Consider the following 17,583-nt stretch of genomic DNA (forward strand, 5'->3'; position numbering starts at 1 on the left):
AAGCAGATGGTTTTGCACACATCTCTCTCATAAATTTGACTTAAAGAATGCTTTTGATTTTCTTGAGATAATAACCAACAACAATTTATCTATCTAGCTTAGAAGTACTTATATCTATCTAGCTGTCTCTCTATAATTATATTTGTCTCAGGCACTTATATAGCACGAGTCACCATAATATCAATGCACTGATTGTACCATGAAGGTTGGAATCACTTACCCAGCTTATCTCTAGCGCCTTTGGCTCCTGTGTGTCTCAGGGCAGGGCTGTTAGAAGGGGTGGTGCTTAGCCTTCCTCTGCCTGGGAAAGAGGCAGTGTTTGGCCAGAAAAGCTCAGAGCTTTTGTCAGTCTGAGTGCTGCTGTCTTTGCTCCCTGTTTTAGCATGGGAGGCGCTGACTGGCAAGGAGGAGGCTGCACAGGACAAAGAGGGAGGTAAGGGAGGCAGTGCAGGGATTGATGAATGGTCGTGATGATCCTTCCCTAACAGCAACCCTAAAAACACAATAACGATCATGTTAGTAAAATCAGAGATGGAGAAGCCCTGCTAGATCCCTCAGCCCAGCCTCCTCTCAGGGCAGGATTGTTCTCTAGGGCTTTGGTGCAGGGTAGTTTTAAATATACCCACTAATGAGGTGTCCACTGCTCACCTGGGGAGGCTTCCTCTGAGAGATAGCCTCCTAGAACTCACTATCAGGAAGATTTTCCTCATAGTCAGCTTAAAAGGTCCCTTCTCTTGAGTCCATGATAAAACCCCCTAGAGGGGAAAGAGGGCTCAGGAATGGTGTGAGTTTCACCTCAGGGATGAGGAATTTGGAGGCTCTGCACATACTCAGTGGTGTGCTGGCACCACTATGGTGCCACCCAACTTCCCCTTCCTCCCATGGTTTTCAAAGGAGCACAGCTGACTGGTTAAGAGTAAAGTGCACCTCATACAGCAGTTGCCATGCACCCCGTCCATCGTTCCCCAGAGCCATGGAGGCCCAACCTTGCAGAGTTGGGATAGAGGAGCTTCAGCAGGCTACCCGGGAGGGAAGGAGCATACAATGAAGATTCTATTGCCAATCTTTCACTCTCCTACTCTCAGATCCATGCATATTTACTTCCTGCAGCCTATATGAGCAGATAAAAGCACCAGACCCTTCCTTTGATCCCATTGCCACTCATTATATTCTACATTGTTCTTCTTCTTCTTCGGTGTTCATGTTGTTCCCATGACACTCTCAGAAACTATTTCCTCAAGGTGTACAGATTCAGTCATTTTTACCTGTTCTGATACATCAGTCCTTTCAGAACAATTGCTCTTCTCGGAAGCCCCTCTCGTTTGCCTACATTGTTCTGACATCGAACACACTGAACACAGCATTCTGAAATTGCTGTCTCAGCAGTGCCATGCAGAGAGGGGCTATCGCTGGACTGTAATGCCTTTTTGCACACAGCCCAAAATGGCATGCCTTCTTTCTTTCCTGCCATATTACATTGCAAATTCCTATCCAAAGTGCTCTCTGCTCTCTAGTTTAATGCAACTTTTCCTAGCCCAGAGTAGGATTCATTCCCATGAAATGTGCATATACTGCCTGCAGTCCTCTGGGTATGATTGTCAGGCGAGTACAGCTGTGTCTGAACACACAGGGTGGTGGCTCAAACTGTTTGTGGAAGGTGGCCAATCACACTTTCAAAGCTGCCCCTCAAAGTCTTATTCTGGCCACAGACAGATTTTACTTGTTAAGCTGTCCTCTCTCTGAAACCATTGGCACTGCCAATGCCTAGCTCAAATTGGAGCTCACCTATGCTTCCTTTCCAGGTCTTCTCCTCCTTCTTTTCCTCAGCTATCTGATTGCTGGTGAGAGAGGTCTGGCGGGAATGCGCACCCGTTGCTGCAGCGATGGACGGGACCGATCGAGCAGGCCGTAAACTTGTGCTGTCTGTTTTCCCAGCATCCTTCCGCAAACGCTGCTGAAGGACCTTGATCATGGCATCTTTCTCAATTATTTTCGCATGCAGATTCTTTATCCTGCCAAAATACAAATGTTCTGTTTACAAAGATGAAAAATAACTTCTAGATCACAGCTATTCCACTGCTGCCTTTTCAGGGCTGTTCCCTGTAGTACATTCTCTGCTGCTTTACCCCTTCCAGTTTTAAGCAACTCAAACAATAAAATTTCCACCATTTCCTTTGAGGGCAATTGCACAACTTAACTGGGCAATATTTCCTGCTATTCAGCCAATGGTGATGCTTTTTATAAGGCCAGGTCTACACTACCCCCCTAATTCGAACTAAGGTACGCAACTTCAGCTACGTGAATAACGTAGCTGAAGTTCGAAGTACCTTAGTTCGAACTTACCTTGGTCCACACTCGGCAGGCAGGCTCCCCCGTCGACTCCGCGGTACTCCTCTCACCGAGCTGGAGTACCGCAGTCGACGGCGAGCACTTCTGGGTTCGACTTATCGTGTCCAGACTAGACGCGATAAGTCGAACCCAGAAGTTCGATTGCCAGCCGCCGAACTAGCGGGTAAGTGTAGCCAAGGCCTAAGATTAAATAAATAAATAGATTTAAATTAAGCTGGTCCACTGATATTACTTCAATAAACTAGCAAGAATAATCTGAAAAATAGTCCTAAAGATGCTGTGGACTGATGGGATCACTCAGATAGGTAAAGGATCAATTTTCTTTGCCCCACAATACTTCTGGGCTAAATCCTGAGTTCTTTTACTGTGGCAGACTGCAACTGGGGAGTTTTGCCTGAATCAAGGTTGACTGAATTAAAACTGAGTAAAGACCTCAGGAGTTGGCCCTATAAAAGATTGAAATAAAGATTTTAATAATTAAATTATCTTGCCCAAATCTCTGAGGGCCCATACCAACTGCCACTGAAATAAATGAAAAAAAAACTTCCATTGCCTTCAGTGAGCATTGGATTGGGCCCTTACTTTCTGTTGAAAGCTATGGAAATAACTAATGGTCTGTGTTTTCCAACTTACTGGAGGCCCCAACAGCTTTCTTCTATAGACCCTGAAAGTGTTTTAAGATGATAACGAACCAATTATTTGAGAATAGGCTGTGGAAACATGGCAGTGGAGAATTTAAGACTGAATCAAACTGAAAAGGTTTGAACCAACTAATTAAAATGCCAGTCAAATAAAAATCATGTCTTATGAAATATAGCCAAATACAGCAGACATTTTTTGGGAGGGATTTAAAAAAGAAATGTCACATATGGTCTAAATAGACATATAAGGGAGGTAGAAACTTTAAGGCTGTCATTTTCAAAATGGAGTGCCTAATTTGCACTTGCAACATAAAATCCTGATCCAAAGAAGTCAATGGAAAAATTCCCACTGATTTCAAGTCCTCTGTGTGTATGCATGAATGCGTATATAAGATAAAAAACATAGAACCGGTTAAATTATATTTTTATTTTCTGGAAAAAAAAATGTGAAGAACATGAATTTTTTTGTCAGAATTTTGTTTGGCCTTTTTTTGCTTTTCAACAAAACCTGGGGAATATCTGTGAAAACAGAAATTTTCTCAAAAAAAATTGCTGCTTAGTCATAAAGCCATTTTTAATAAAAAAAGAGTTTTGATTACAAACATTTTGAGCAGCTCTAGCAAACAAGTAATTGGACGTGCCACATACATATTTGCATTTGTATGCTCAAAATGGGAAAACTGCACGTGCAAATGGGAACTTGTGTGTGCATAGACAGGTTCTGTACCGACTACTGCTTTCATAGATTCCATGCCAAGAGGGACCACTGTGATCCTCTAGTCTGACCTTCTATATAACACAGGCATAAAACTTCCCCAAAACAATTCTAGAGCCCAACTTTTAGAAAAACATCCAATCTTAATGTTAAAATTGCTGTGAAGAATCACTTGGTAAATTGTTATCCTCACCGTTAAAAATGTATGCCTTATTTCCAAGCTGAATTTGTCTAGCTTCAACTTCCAGCCATCGGATTATGGTATTCATTTCTCTGCTAGATTGAAGAGCCCACTATCAAATATTTGTTCCCCATGTAGCTATTTATAAACTGTGATCAAGTTAACCCATAACCTTCTCTTTGTTAAGGTAAATAGATTGAGTTCCTTGCATCTATCACTATAAGGCATGTTTTCTAATCCTTTAATCATTCTTGGGGCTTTTCTCTGGACCCTCTCCAATTTATCAACATACTTGTGTATGCATTTTATTTGTGGGTTCAACTTCAGGTGTTCAGTTTTGAAGGTTTGTCCCTACATGCCATGGTACCTTTCATATACACCTCTACCCCGATATAACGCTGTCCTCGGGAGCCAAAAAATCTTACTGCGTTATAGGTGAAACTGCGTTATATCGAACTTGCTTTGATCTGCCTTAGTGCGTAGCCCCGCCCCCCCAGAACGCTGCTTTACCCCGTTATATCCGAATTCATGTTATATCGGGTCACGTTATATCGGGGTAGAGGTGTAACTCTGAGAGAGAGATATCAGATACATACACACACCTTTTTGGTTGGGCAGCAATGAAGTCACAATTACATCATTGGCTACTAGTGAGTCTTGCATTAAAAAGTCAGAATTTTGAGTGAGATCATGCAAGCTCATGCCAAGCTCCTTTTTCTAGTAAGGAAGCCATCCGTTTTTAAGGTCTCTCTTTGATGTGAAGAAGGTTTAAATCCAGGGAGGGGAGGAGGCAGAACCTAATCTCTGTCTTTTAATAGCTGAAGAGTGAAATGACTAAAAGTCAAACTGAAGCAAAATCCCTCCTTTTAGAATGAGCCTGTTGGCATGCAAAGGGCTAAATGACACGTGGGCTGGCTTATCCAAGAATCCGAGCAGTTAGGATGCTATGGATCTCATGATAAGACCTTTAGCACACATCCCGTGGTAAATATTTAACAGCTGTCCTTTACGTGTATTCCATGTCCTGACACCTCCGGTTGGCTTGAACAATCTCCTCCTCTTCCTGCCATATTCGAACCTCCAGGGAATTCTCGTTGTAGCTGCCATTCCGCGAGTGGTTAATGACTGAGGTATCCCTAGCAACACAAGACATAGCCGCACCCTTTAGTGTCACTTGGTTCAATAAAAAGGCTCTTTCGATACAAACAGGCATGTAACTGTTATTTTACCATTCACATTTCAATGGAAATCTACAGCTATATTTGGAGGGTGTAATAGTCTAGCGAAATGAGTATTTCTGAAAATACAACAAAAGGTGAGCGGGAACAAATTGGAGGTGAAATCTCATGTTCTAAAATGAATTAAAATTAAAGGATACAGTCAAGATAAAAATAATGGGCCAGATCCTCTGCCAGTCTAAAACAGCTCAGCTCCATTGGGTTCGATGAACCTATGTTGATTTACCTCAGTTGAAGATCTGGTCCACTATATTAAACAATAAATCCTTAGCTGGTGATATAAATAATAAATAAATGAATTGTGGGTTATTTTTAACTCCCCTCAGGTTTCTGAGCCTTTGAAGTACACCTGAATCATGTTTCATGTTTTTTCTGTACAATAACAAAGGCTAGAAATTTTTTTAAAAAATTAGTGAAAGCTGAGATTCTCATGTAATCACTTGGCTCTATGTGCTGGCGCTTTAAGAAAAACACCAAATAATGTGAGGGTTGAAAGAAAATCACAAGAGTCAGCAACATTGAATCTAATTTGCTGTTTGCTTCTGCACTTCAATGCTGGATGAGAAAATGAGACTGATCAATTTAGTTTCCGGTTTCAAGTTCGGTTTCACTTTCTGGTTCTCATACACTAGCAAAAAGCTGGTTTGTTTGGGTTTCCAAAGCCATAGGGGAAAATTTTCAAGAAAATATTTATGTAAAGAAAAATATATAACTGATTAAAAAACATATTTTATGTGAAATTTTGCAAACCTTGGTTTTGTTGTTGTTTATTTTACTTTTCTTTATAAAGTCATACCTACGTTTAGGATCAAAAATATTTGATAGGGTCCTTTCAATTATGATATTTTAGATGCCAGTACACACCAGTGACAATGCCTTGTATTAACTGTGACACAGAAATATTAAAAACCCTATTCTGAAGACACAAAGGGCCTGATTTGCAAAGGTGCTGAGCACCCACAAGTCTAGCTGAAGTCAACAGCAGTTGTAGGTATTTTGCATTGTGATGGGGTGACTACCCCACAATCACCTTGCAGGGTTTAATGCAGGCCAGATGGGCCAATTAACCCCTTAGGCAGCTGATTAAGGAAGCTCAGTTGGGCAGTTGACCCAGCAATTTAAAAGAGCCCGGGGCTACTGCAGCAGTGGCCGGAGCCCCAGGTGGTGAGGGCCAGGCAGCGCGGATGGGCTGGCTGTGGGAGGCTGACTCCCAGCCCCACCCTTCTGCCCGAGGCCCTGCCCCTTCTGGGGGCCCGGAGCCAGGCCCCATACTGGTAAGTCGTCTGTGTTACTTTCACCCCTGGCTGAAGCAGAAAGGGGTACTGGGAAAAAGGCTGACACCCCCAGGAGAAAAGGAGGAATGAGTGAAGACTGCAGACACTACCTGGGAAGAGGGAGGAGGCTTTGGGGAACTGGTAGGTCTATGAAGAAAAGGGGAACCAACAGTAGGAAGAAGCTCAGGGATAGAGCAGTGAGGCCAGGGAGAGAAGGCCCAGATTGCTAAATTGAGGGTCCCTGGGCTGGAACCTGGAGAAGAGGGTGGCCCTGGGTTCTCCTACCAGCCACTGGGCGAGTGGCACCGAGGCAGTGAGCGAGAGAACTGCCTAGGACTACTGAGGAGCTAAACCTCCCCTGGGGGGAGGGGAACCTGTGACACAGCCACAGGGCCGAGCCACAAAGAGGATGCTGTGAGAGGAGCTTCAGGTGGACAGGGTGACGATAGGCAAACCATAGGTGGGGGGTTGTCGGCCTCAAGCTAATCCGCAGAGTACCAGAAAAAGGTACCACCAGTCAGGCGGTGAGTGGTGCGCCCCATGACATACATCTCTGAAAATCAAGCCCCCAGTAAATACACTCATTTTCTGGGTATATTAAAATGCCTGGGTCTATGTAAAATACTTGATAGTATCTGGCAGTAAATGAAGGGAAATTCCTTTGTGAGCCCTTAATACTATGGAGAGAAATCCGCCCTCCTCCCCCGCACATGTCAAGTACATTCAACCAGGTCTGTTAAGGAAAACTTCTGCCTTCCTTTGATGCAACAGTTATAGGTAGGACCCTATGTAAAGCATGATTTCCTGGAGGGCATGGAAGTTGTGAAAATGCCCCCAAACCATGATTTTTAAATATTTTTTTGAAAGGTAAAAGTCTACAGCAAAGTCTGTTTCAAGGATTGAATGAATTTTACAAGTAACAATAGTCAATTAATTCATGAAACTGATGAACATTACTTGTAAACTTCATTCTGTGCAAACTCCATGAAATTCAATACTTCGCCATTTATGCTGTCGTGAATTTTCTAAAAATAAATAAATCATGATTTACACAGGGCCCTAGTTACAGGACACTGCTGGAGGCTGGTTCACTGGCCTCGATGAACCATTGGTCCTGAGCCGGAATGGTAAGGCCTCATGGCCTTGCTATGGTGAATGGTCCCATTAACTTCAATGGGACTACATGACTGGATAAAGCAAGCCAAATTTGTCCCTAAGAAAACACACTTCTTTTTACTACACAAGCCTCATTCGATTAAGTGTATTGATGACTGCCTGGAACAACGTGATCTTACCTTTCTGTTGCAGCTGTGGCTGCTGCATTCATGGCAAAGTGCCTGATTGTGCTCTCCTCTAGATACTTCTGCTCCCACTTGGTCATGTCAGCTTCCAGAGCCAGAATCCTCTCCTCCTTTTCCCGCACTAGCTCCATCAGTGCCGGGGCATTGTGTTCTGGCAGGCTTTCGGCCTGGTAGTTCCCCTGTCTCTGGAGTTGGGGAGAGGGAAACAATGGAAGATAGTCAGCCTGCACCAGCTCGAGAGCTGCAAACACCTCGTCTACAAAATCTTCTGCAAAACAAACCCAGGGGCTTTCAACCTTTTGGGTGGCCTGTTGCTGAATCAGTAGCCACCCTGGCGATCAGAGATTAAATAGAGCTCCTTGTCAAAGAGTGACCCAATAGTTATTGCCTAGAACCAGTGAGATACAAGTTTGCTCTAGAAACTGGCCCTAGCAACTCAACAGCATCAGGAAAGCTGGTTTATTGCTTAGCAAAGGAGGCAAGCTACAGGTGGTGTTTATAAAACTTCCAGATGAAGGGAGGGTCCTCCCCAAGTTCCTGAAGGTGACTGACTGAGGGCTAAAAGATGTTAAAAGAGGCTAGAAGAGCTGGTGGTCCCACCACAGCAGGCACACTCCTCACGGGGTGGAGCAGTCCAGCTGTCCACCGTGGTGTGTTAATACCTCATGGGCTGATCGAGCTGGCATTCTAGCTACTCACCCTCACACATGCATATACTGCATGAGCTGGTGAAACAGGCTGGCAGAGCTGACATGAGCTGCTATCCCAGGCACACACCTGCCCATAAAACATACTTGATGGATTGCTGAAAAATGGAATTGTGAACTAGGCTAGCAGAGCCTGCTGCCTATTACAGCATGCCCACACCACTGCATGGGAGCTGAAACAGATTCTGACTTCTTGTCTCTCCGCCCCTTTCTCTTCTTTCCTCGGTTCCTTCATGTAATCTCACCACTGTCTGTGCAAGAGATCAGCTTTGTCTGAGAGAGCCTGCCTGTGTCTCTCTCCCTTATTGGCCTGCTATCTCTTTTCAAATCTCTCTTCCCCCATTGTCCAGTCTCCTTCATTTTTCTCTCCTCCTTCTGTTTTTTAAGCTGGCGTTTTCAAACCTGGCAGCCTCAAGTTAGGGCACCTACATCAGCCAGCTTTTCAGAGGTGCTGAGTACTTGCAAATCCAAATGAAGTCAGTGGGAGTAGGGAGTTCTCAACACCCTGGAAAATCCATCCACTTAAACAGGTACCTAAATATGGATTTGAGTCCAGATCGTCAAAGGTACTTAAGCGCCTAACCCCTATTCCTTTCAATGGAAATTAGGTCCTTCAATACCTTTGAGAATCTGGGCCTTGGGGCCTAAAGTTAAAGTTTAGTTAGTTAAAGTTTCAAACCTGAGTTTGAAAATGTTGGGTGGGATTTTCTAAAGAGCTCAGTGTTGGCCTAAATCTGCTTCCATGGAAGTTAATGGGAGTTTTACCAGTGCAGCACCTACACCTAGTGCTTTAAAAAGTCCCACCCTTTGTCTTTTATCTCTGTAATGGCTGCTGTCTTGCGCTGCCAAGCAGCTGGGGATGCAGTTTGTATGAAAGGTGCAATGCAAGCAAAGGTTGTGTTCCGTTATTACATTCGAAAAATGTGCGGGCAGGACTGGCTTTCCAAATGCTCACTAAGGCCATCATCTATTCTGTGGGATGCTGAACCAGGCTGACAGAACTAGGATCCCTGCTGCTCATCCTGGAATGCAAGGGCATTGTGGGATACTCCAAACCTAGCATTAAAATACCTCTTTTGCTGACACTTTGTCACACTTCTCTCATGCATGGATACCAATATGTGTAGGTATTATGGGGAATCAGAAAATAGTTAAATACAACCCAGAAGCAAAGCAATATTGCATGCTAAATTAAATGGCACTTGGCCCCTATTCTGGGCCATGGATCTATGCCAATTTACAGCAGTTGAGGATCTGGCCCCTTGTATCTACTATGGCTTCTTAAGCACCAGTTTCAGAATGTCTGTCTCCCCTAGACGTATGAGTTTACATAGCATTCTTAATACCAGCTACAGTATCTCTACTGCACTTAGCACATTAACGGCATTTCAATCATCATCATCATAAGATAAAGAAATCAATCCATGAGTGTGAATAAAGCTTTTGTATGAAATGGATAACACTGATGTTTGTTTACACATTATCTCATTTGGCATCATCTTTTGAAAGTTCAGAGTTATGGGATAAGCAAAACGGACACAGTGGATGAAAGAACCTGATAGAATAGAAAATTGTTTATCCAAAGCAGGGAAGCTAATGCAGAGGCTGGGGAGTTAAAAGACCTTGGCTCTATTCCTGGCTCTCCCACATGATCTTAGGAGATGGTTTCTGTAGTGTAGAGGTTCGTGTGTTTATCTAGCATGCAAAAAGTCCCTGGTTTGAAACTGAGCAGAAACGCTGGTTTTCAGCTCCCACAGGAACAGTGAAAATAGGACCTTAGGCAAATTACTTAACCTCTTTGTACCTAAAATGGGGATAACATTAGTTACCTAATCCATAGGGGATAGTATGAGAATTAAGGGTTGTAAAGTTCTGTGAGACCTTCAGAGAGAAGACATTATTGAAGTGTTTTATAAAGTATAAGAGTTGCTGCATTTAGTGGCACATAAGATTGTGTCAAAGAAGAGGAAACTATGTTGTGCACACCCCTGTTTGTCAACTGCACCACATCACAAGCTGCCCAGGGCAAGGCAGGCCCTCTGTGATATATCAAAACCATGAAATCAGGGGTGACTGTGTAACCTACACTTCCATTCTCTGGAATTCGTGCCATAAAATACTACAGCCTCTAGTTCTTCGTTTTGGAACCTTTCCTCCTGATGACAGAAAACATGACTTGGGAATGCAGGAGAAGACTTAAGTGAACTTTGGCTTTAGGGTAATACTGACTTTTTTGGAAGACGTTTTCTGGAATAATCCATTATGGAACAATCCTTTGGGGGCAACTGTTGTGATGCTTCACCAGCAAAAACATCAGTTATGCTTCAGATAATGTCAGTCCTGGAAGGTATGATTATATTTTTACAGAGCAATTCCACTCTGTACAAATTGTACCCTGAAACTCTATGTATAGAGTGTCTTATTAATTTCAGATCAAAATAAATGCCAACCCTGTAAACTCAACCTGGAATATAAAGTTAAGAGGCTCTTTTGTCCCTGGCACATGCATCACCAATAATAATGATTGGCCATTTGGAACTTAGTTAATAATTCTGTTAATGATACCTGAGCCAGAATAGACTCTCTAGTTCATTCTCTCCTAGGTGGACTGGGTCTATAAAGCTCACTGGGGTAAAAAGTAGTATAAGTCTATTTTATTTGGCATGACTCAATATTCCATAGATATGACTGTGATACACGGATAGCAGGTGTCATTTTATGGAGTGATGGGACTCACCCCACAGGTACAATTAGAGCTAGGTGTTCATCATAATCCCAGTTTTGGCCCTCCCTCAAATTAAAAAATAAACCAAACATTCATACCCGCCTCCCCTCTAACCTCGCAGGTCAGATGGGAGGCCAAGGCAATTTTTTGAAGTGAAAATCTGAAGGGAAAAGGTGTTCCAGAATTACGACACTTTAAACATGGTGCTAATGACAATTCCAACCCACTAAGTGTAGTAGCCTGCCCAGTATTTATGCATTTATCCCCCCCACATCCCTGTGAAGTACAGAAATATTTGCAGATTTTCCACCTTCCTGGTAAAAACTGAGGCACAGAGAGATTGAGCAATTTGTGAGGTCACACAGAGAGTCTGTGGCAAAACCAGAGATTGACCCTAGATCCCCTGAACCCAAGTCCAGTGCCTGATCCAGAAGCCCATTCTGATTACACCATAGACTCATGTGGCTCTCTGATATTCAAACACTGAAAACAAGATTTTTTTTTTTAATGTTACTTAACTGCAACTATCTTCTCTTTGGGGGCCGTGATCCGCCTCTCACACTGGTTTTACACGGTTATAACCCCATTTAAGTCAATGGAGTTACTCCTGATTTACCCCCATGTAGCTAAGAGCAGAATCAGGTCCTTTGCTTTTAAGCAACAACACCGTGTAGCAGTGTGTCCATTCCCCACAAGTCTTAGCAATAACAAGCCCTGATTACAGTAGGGTTCTGGCAGCAGCAGTGTTTCTCGACAGTGGGAAATGTGTGAACTTTCTAAGTTAAAACTACATGTCATGCCTCAGTTATGTTCCCTTTTACACCCTTCAGCTGTTTTTCTCAAATGGTGGCTTAATGCACTAGTATATCCATTCGCTGACCCTCAGCAGCCAGTAGTCACATGTTCTGATCTCAGTGCTGGCTGCCAGCTGGGAATTCTCTCTGCAATCTCTTCAATGCTTTTTCTTTGTCATGAACTAATCTACTCCTCAAAATAACATTACGATGTGTTTTGAGAAGGAGGTGATAAGTGAAGGCGAGAGGCGCAGTTACTTACCTAGATGAGTAACTGTGCTCAGACAGTTGAACTAAGCATAAAAGTACACGCTCAAACACATAGGTGCAGAGCTCCCAAAAAGAACCATGAGATCCCGGGGAACATTCATAGAACCGTGTCTCTGCACATCCATCCAATTTTGTTTTTAACCCACATATAAATAATTTACTGGAGTAGCAGAAGAAATGGTTCTTTGTAATCATGTAAATTATTCTGAATTTGTGCATGTATTTCCATACACCAAATCAACGTCATGTTACACCAGAAAATGCTATTAAATGCTGTTTGAGTGTTTGGTTCTATAGGATCCGATTTGATACTAACTTGCATTTTCAGTAAAAGTCTATCAGAAAAACTATGGGACAGATCCTCAGCAGGTGTAAATCCCAAAGCTTTATAAATGATACGGTTGAATTGTGAAGTGTTTAAGAGTGCAATTGCCAAAGATAAGGCTGGAGAGTGTATGAATTCCTTACTTACATTGGCCCCAGTTCAGGACCTTGACTCTGCTCTGTAGTGACACCATGCAATAACCATATGATTACGGCTAAGGAATTTTAGTGCTTAGTCTGAAATTAGACTGATTTTTGAAGCACATTAGATTTTTTATGCTTTCCTTCCCCACCCCACCCCACTCATTGTTTCACCACAGGGCGGAGTCAAGGTTGTTTGAGTACTCCAGTTCTGCATTTCCATACCATATTTTGATTATGGTAAGTTTAGCCTGAAATCTGAATTTCTTAGGTTTATAATGCTTGTTTGGGGGATAACTGCAACATTCCTGTAATGTGTTTTACCCTAAATGACTGATATGTGTACTCTCAAACCTAACTTCAGCTTAACATTGTTTTTGTCTAGGAATTTCCTTGTTTTTTTTTTAATTACAATTTTCATATATTAAACCCTACATAGGAAACAAAAGAGAATGTTGCCTTGTGATATTTCTCATGACATGAAGATGTGTAATATTAACCTTAGAACATCTTATTTATTTATTTATTTAATGTTAAGTTTTTTATAGCCAGATTCACCAGTGTGCTCTGGCTGCTTTACACCTCCCTGGAGCAGCACAAATCAGCCAGAGCATACTAGCCAGTACAGATGGGGTTTACAGCTGCTCTGCACTGCCACATCTATGCAACATAGTGGAGTATATTCCCCACTTTTCCCCTACACCCTGTCCCCCACATTCTCCTGCATCTCTCCCCGCAGCTTCCCCACTCCCTCCATATTCTCCTTCACACACAGGCAACACACCCGTTTCCCACTCACTCCTTCAACCCCTACATTCCTCTGCATTCACCTGTACACACTTACAGAGTTTTCCCTACCTACCCTCCCTTTTGAACAGATCTGGTGCAAAGGGTAGTTTTTGAAAGCAGATAATGAAAGCAGTTGAATCCCTACTTTCAGTGCAAAACTACACTCAACCTTAACTATGGAGCCGTAACTAGTGTCTCCCCAGCATCTGGAGAGAGCCAAGCGCCATCAAGCAAAAGTGGTGGAGAAATAATAAATAACCCTCTATTTAAAATCAGCAATGAAAATGGTTTTTCTAAATGAAGGATTCATCTAAAATCCAGAAATTTCCACCAGGGTGACCTTTGATATAGTTAAAAATGACTGTCCTGAGTAAAAAATGAAAAAAGTATGTGGTATGTGTCCAGTAATGAGTATTAAGCATCCAGGTTTCTGCTTCAGTGCTGCATGGAAAACTCAGAGCTTTAAAACTCAACCAGGCACTCACACAGCTCTAATGCAGGAGCCCTGACAACACCCCATGGAGTCAAGGAACTCTTGAATCTCCCTAAAGGGACTGGTAAAAAAAAAAAAAAAATCCTAAGAATATGACAATTCTCCAAAATGCTCCTGTATTTGTTTAGCTTGTCATTGAGCTGGTTTGCTTTTTGGTATATTTAGCAACCAACGGAGAGTCTTTGCAGGTTTTACACCAAGGCAAGCACATGTAGGGTCAGGACTATAGGAGTTTAGTGAGTGCTATATGAATAGTCACACAGCGCAGGCCTGATTAGCAGTCTGTCATCATGTACTTTGCTATCTAACCTCAGCACCTGCCTTAAGGACTCTCAATAGGGACACAACAAAGGGCCCCTCTCTGAAAACAGTCTACCCCCAGATACTCAGATCTGTAAGTGAGATCACGTCAGCTGAACTCCGCTGCCACAATGCTGCATAGGGAGAGACGTGGTCCCTCTTAGAACTAGGACTCAGCCAGGCAGGGCTTTAAGGATCATAATGAATTGTGCCTAGAATCAAATAAAGAGGCAGGGCAGCCGTTGAAGCAGTGGAGTAACATGCACTTTGGCTAACGCTAATAAGCAAGCTAGCTGTTCCACGCTGAATGAGCTGCAGCTTCCAAATGGCTTTCCTGGGTAGCCCCACAGAGAGAGAGCACCGCAGCGTTAATCCAATGTGAAGCTCACAAAAAGGCTTAGCGAACTGTGGCCAACATCAGAGAAAAACTCTTGCAACCACTGCATCAAACCAATGGAAAAAGGCACTTATAGCTAATGAAGAACTGCAGAAACAATCAAGGGTTTGGAAGCACCCCCTAACTCAGCCTCACAAAACTGCACTCTCCCACTCACTGAGAGGGGGGAAGGAAATTATTTTGGATGGGCAAATAAAATACCATTTTTGTTTCTATTATCATCATGGTGGCGAAGGGTGAGAGGGCATCATTCTTCCTGTTCTCATTGCCAAGGCACATGCTGGAGGTAATGCCAGGGGCACAGGGCATGAAGCATTCCATCCTTGTTTACCCAGGCATAGGGATGCATGTGCTTGCGGCCCATGACCAATCAGCCTCTCACCTGCTGCATCCTCAGCGAATCCAGCTCCCGCTCCAGCCGCGTGCGCAATCGCCGTTCCATCTGCTCCCGTTTCTCACATGCTGCCTGCAGCTGGGTCAGAGCCTGCTGCAGCTTCTCCACTTTCTCGACATAGGCCTGCTTCTTACGCAGCTGGGGGCAGAGCGCAAGCGGAGGGCACAGAGTCATTAACAGAAGAGCAGAAGCCAAACAATTATGACATGAATGTTTATGTCTATGAATCAGGTTGTGATATGATCTCATAAATCACTGGCATGTGCATGTTGCATGTAAATGTGGCTTTCACTGAAGCTAAAACTTCACAGGGAGAAAATTCTGGGTACCAAAGGGCTCTTTAATCTAGTGGAGAAAGGCATGACGAGAACCAGTGGCTGGAAGCTGAAGCCAGACAAATGCAAATTAGAATTTAGCCACACATCTTAGCAGTGAGGTGATTAATCACCTGGATGAAGTACCAAGGGAAGTGGCGGATTCTCCATCTATTGATGTTTTCAAAACAAGATCTATGCTTTAGCCAAACAAAAGTTATCAGGCTCAATAAGGGGATAACTTGGTGAAATTTAATTGACCTGTCATATACAGGAGTTCAGACTAGATGATCGAATGGTCCCTTTTAGCCTTCAACTCTATGACTCAAGAAATAAATCTTAACCCTGTATATCTGCATGATCCAGTCTCCGATGGTGGGATAGGCATCTGCAGACTCTTAGCTGAAGGTATACATCTGCTGGACCGTTTCCAGATGTTTTCTTGTCTACCAAGGGCTAGGTAATACAGATGTATATGGGTGACTGTTAGTATCAGTTAAAGCCATTCTTACTCCTAATGCATGCACTGAGTGATTTATAGGCCCACTGCTACATGAGGATTCTGCAACCTGGCATTTTATGGCTTGAGATTAATCCTGACTTGCTCAAGTAGCATACCCTAATAGGAGTTTGTGGGAGTGGACTGCAGACTTTTTCTGTGGCCTTTTAGGCATGCAAGTGGATGCAGACTAGGGTTACCATACGTCCGGATTTTCCCGGAGATGTCCGGATTTTTGGTCCTCAAATACCTGTCCGGTGGGCAACTGCCAAAAAGCCGAACATGTCCGGGAAAATACTCCTAGCTTTGTTTTGCCGGCATCCCTGCCCCAGTCCCCTGCTTACCTTAGAGCGGCTCTGGCAGGCTGCGAGCTGCAGGCGGATTCCCCCGTGGCGGTGGCAGCGGTAGCTGCTGCTGCTCCCCCCAGACACCTCAGCTTTGTGTAGCTGAAGAGCTGAGCTGCCCAAGCGCTACCGGCTTCACAGTTTGCCGGGCAGTCCCCAGACCTCCAGCCCCTGCGCCCCCGACCGGGCGCTTCCCCAGCGCAGCCGGAGCCCGGGAGGGGAAGCGCCCGGCCGGGGACACAGGGTCTGGAGGTCTGGGGGCTGCCCGGCAAACCGTGAAGCTGGTAGCGCTCGGGCAGCTGTTTCACGTGGCTGGGAGAAGGAGGGGGAAAGCGGGGCGCTCAGGGGAGGGGACAGAGACTTTGGGGAAGGGGTGGAGTTGGGGTGGGGAAGGGGTGGAGTTGGGGTGGGGGCGGGGCCAGGGCCCCGTGGAGTGTCCTCTTTTTTTAATGTTTAAATATGGTAACCCTAATGCAGACATTAGGTGCATCGCTATCTGAGCCATTATTCTTGCTGCCTCCCACTGTGCTACAGAAGTGGTCATTGCAGGACAACAAGGTAAAATGATATTAATCCATGGCAGGGATTAACATGCCTTAGAACCTTTGGGGAAGAGTTCAGATATGCCACAGACAGCCCACGGCACATGTTAGTGAGAAGGGCATCAAAGCCTTCTGTGAAAACTGATCCTAGGGAAGCAACTAGGACAAAAAATGGGCCTGATCCTGAGGTGTAGTGAAGTCAATTGGAGTTGCAATTGCTCAGCGCCTCTCAGGATCAGTTCCAGTGTAATCCAAAATGCAAATTGTTTCTATCAAGAGTGACTAAGATACAGTCCCCTTTCCCCTGAAGCTAGAATGCTAACCCTAAACTTGCAAGCATATCACTTTGACTGCTGCAGACAGATTCAAGACTTCACCCTGCAGGCTGCAATGCCTCTCTCTGGTGAGATATCGTGTTCTTGTTCTTCCATCCCAACAACATAAACGTTTAATCCCCTTCAAAACATAACTGCTTTGTTGTACAGAAAAAATCAATTAGCATAAAGCAAGGCTGCAAATCCAAACCAATTAAAAACATTCCTAGCCTGATTAAAAAGTTCACTAGGGCCAGGAGTTGGGGTTAGATAGTTGGCATTTTGTTAAATACAGACTTTACAGAGATCAGTGTGATTATTGCCACTTGATAGATATGAAACTGAGGCAGAGAGGTTAATATGACTTTAGTTACAATATGAGGTTAATATGACTATCCAAAGTCACAGCTAATTCCTAGCATACGCAGGATTCCTGGCTTCTAGTCTAGATACACAGACACTCCCACTCTTCCTCATTTATTTGTGCTCATGTGGCTTTGGTTCTTTGCACAGTTTACAGTCCAAATAGGAGGTTGA

The 17,583-nt window shown here is 43.8% G+C and overlaps 1 protein-coding gene across 9 annotated transcripts in view; it reads right to left on the reverse strand.

Moving 5' to 3' along the window:
- The window catches only part of AMOTL1 (angiomotin like 1), a 134,250-nt gene that overhangs the window by 7,048 nt on the left and 109,619 nt on the right, over positions 1-17,583 (reverse strand). For all 9 annotated transcript variants that reach the window (XM_005309157.3, XM_042856028.2, XM_065581568.1 and 6 more), the window contains 5 exons: positions 15,022-15,171; positions 7,694-7,884; positions 4,897-5,022; positions 1,786-2,012; positions 221-493 (listed from right to left, as the gene is read on the reverse strand). In XM_005309157.3, the coding sequence (XP_005309214.1) occupies positions 221-493; positions 1,786-2,012; positions 4,897-5,022; positions 7,694-7,884; positions 15,022-15,171 (967 nt within the window). The remainder of the gene's footprint in view (positions 1-220; positions 494-1,785; positions 2,013-4,896; positions 5,023-7,693; positions 7,885-15,021; positions 15,172-17,583) is intronic.

The sequence above is a fragment of the Chrysemys picta genome, chromosome 1 (genome assembly GCF_011386835.1).
Source record: "Chrysemys picta bellii isolate R12L10 chromosome 1, ASM1138683v2, whole genome shotgun sequence".
NCBI lineage: Eukaryota > Metazoa > Chordata > Testudines > Emydidae > Chrysemys > Chrysemys picta.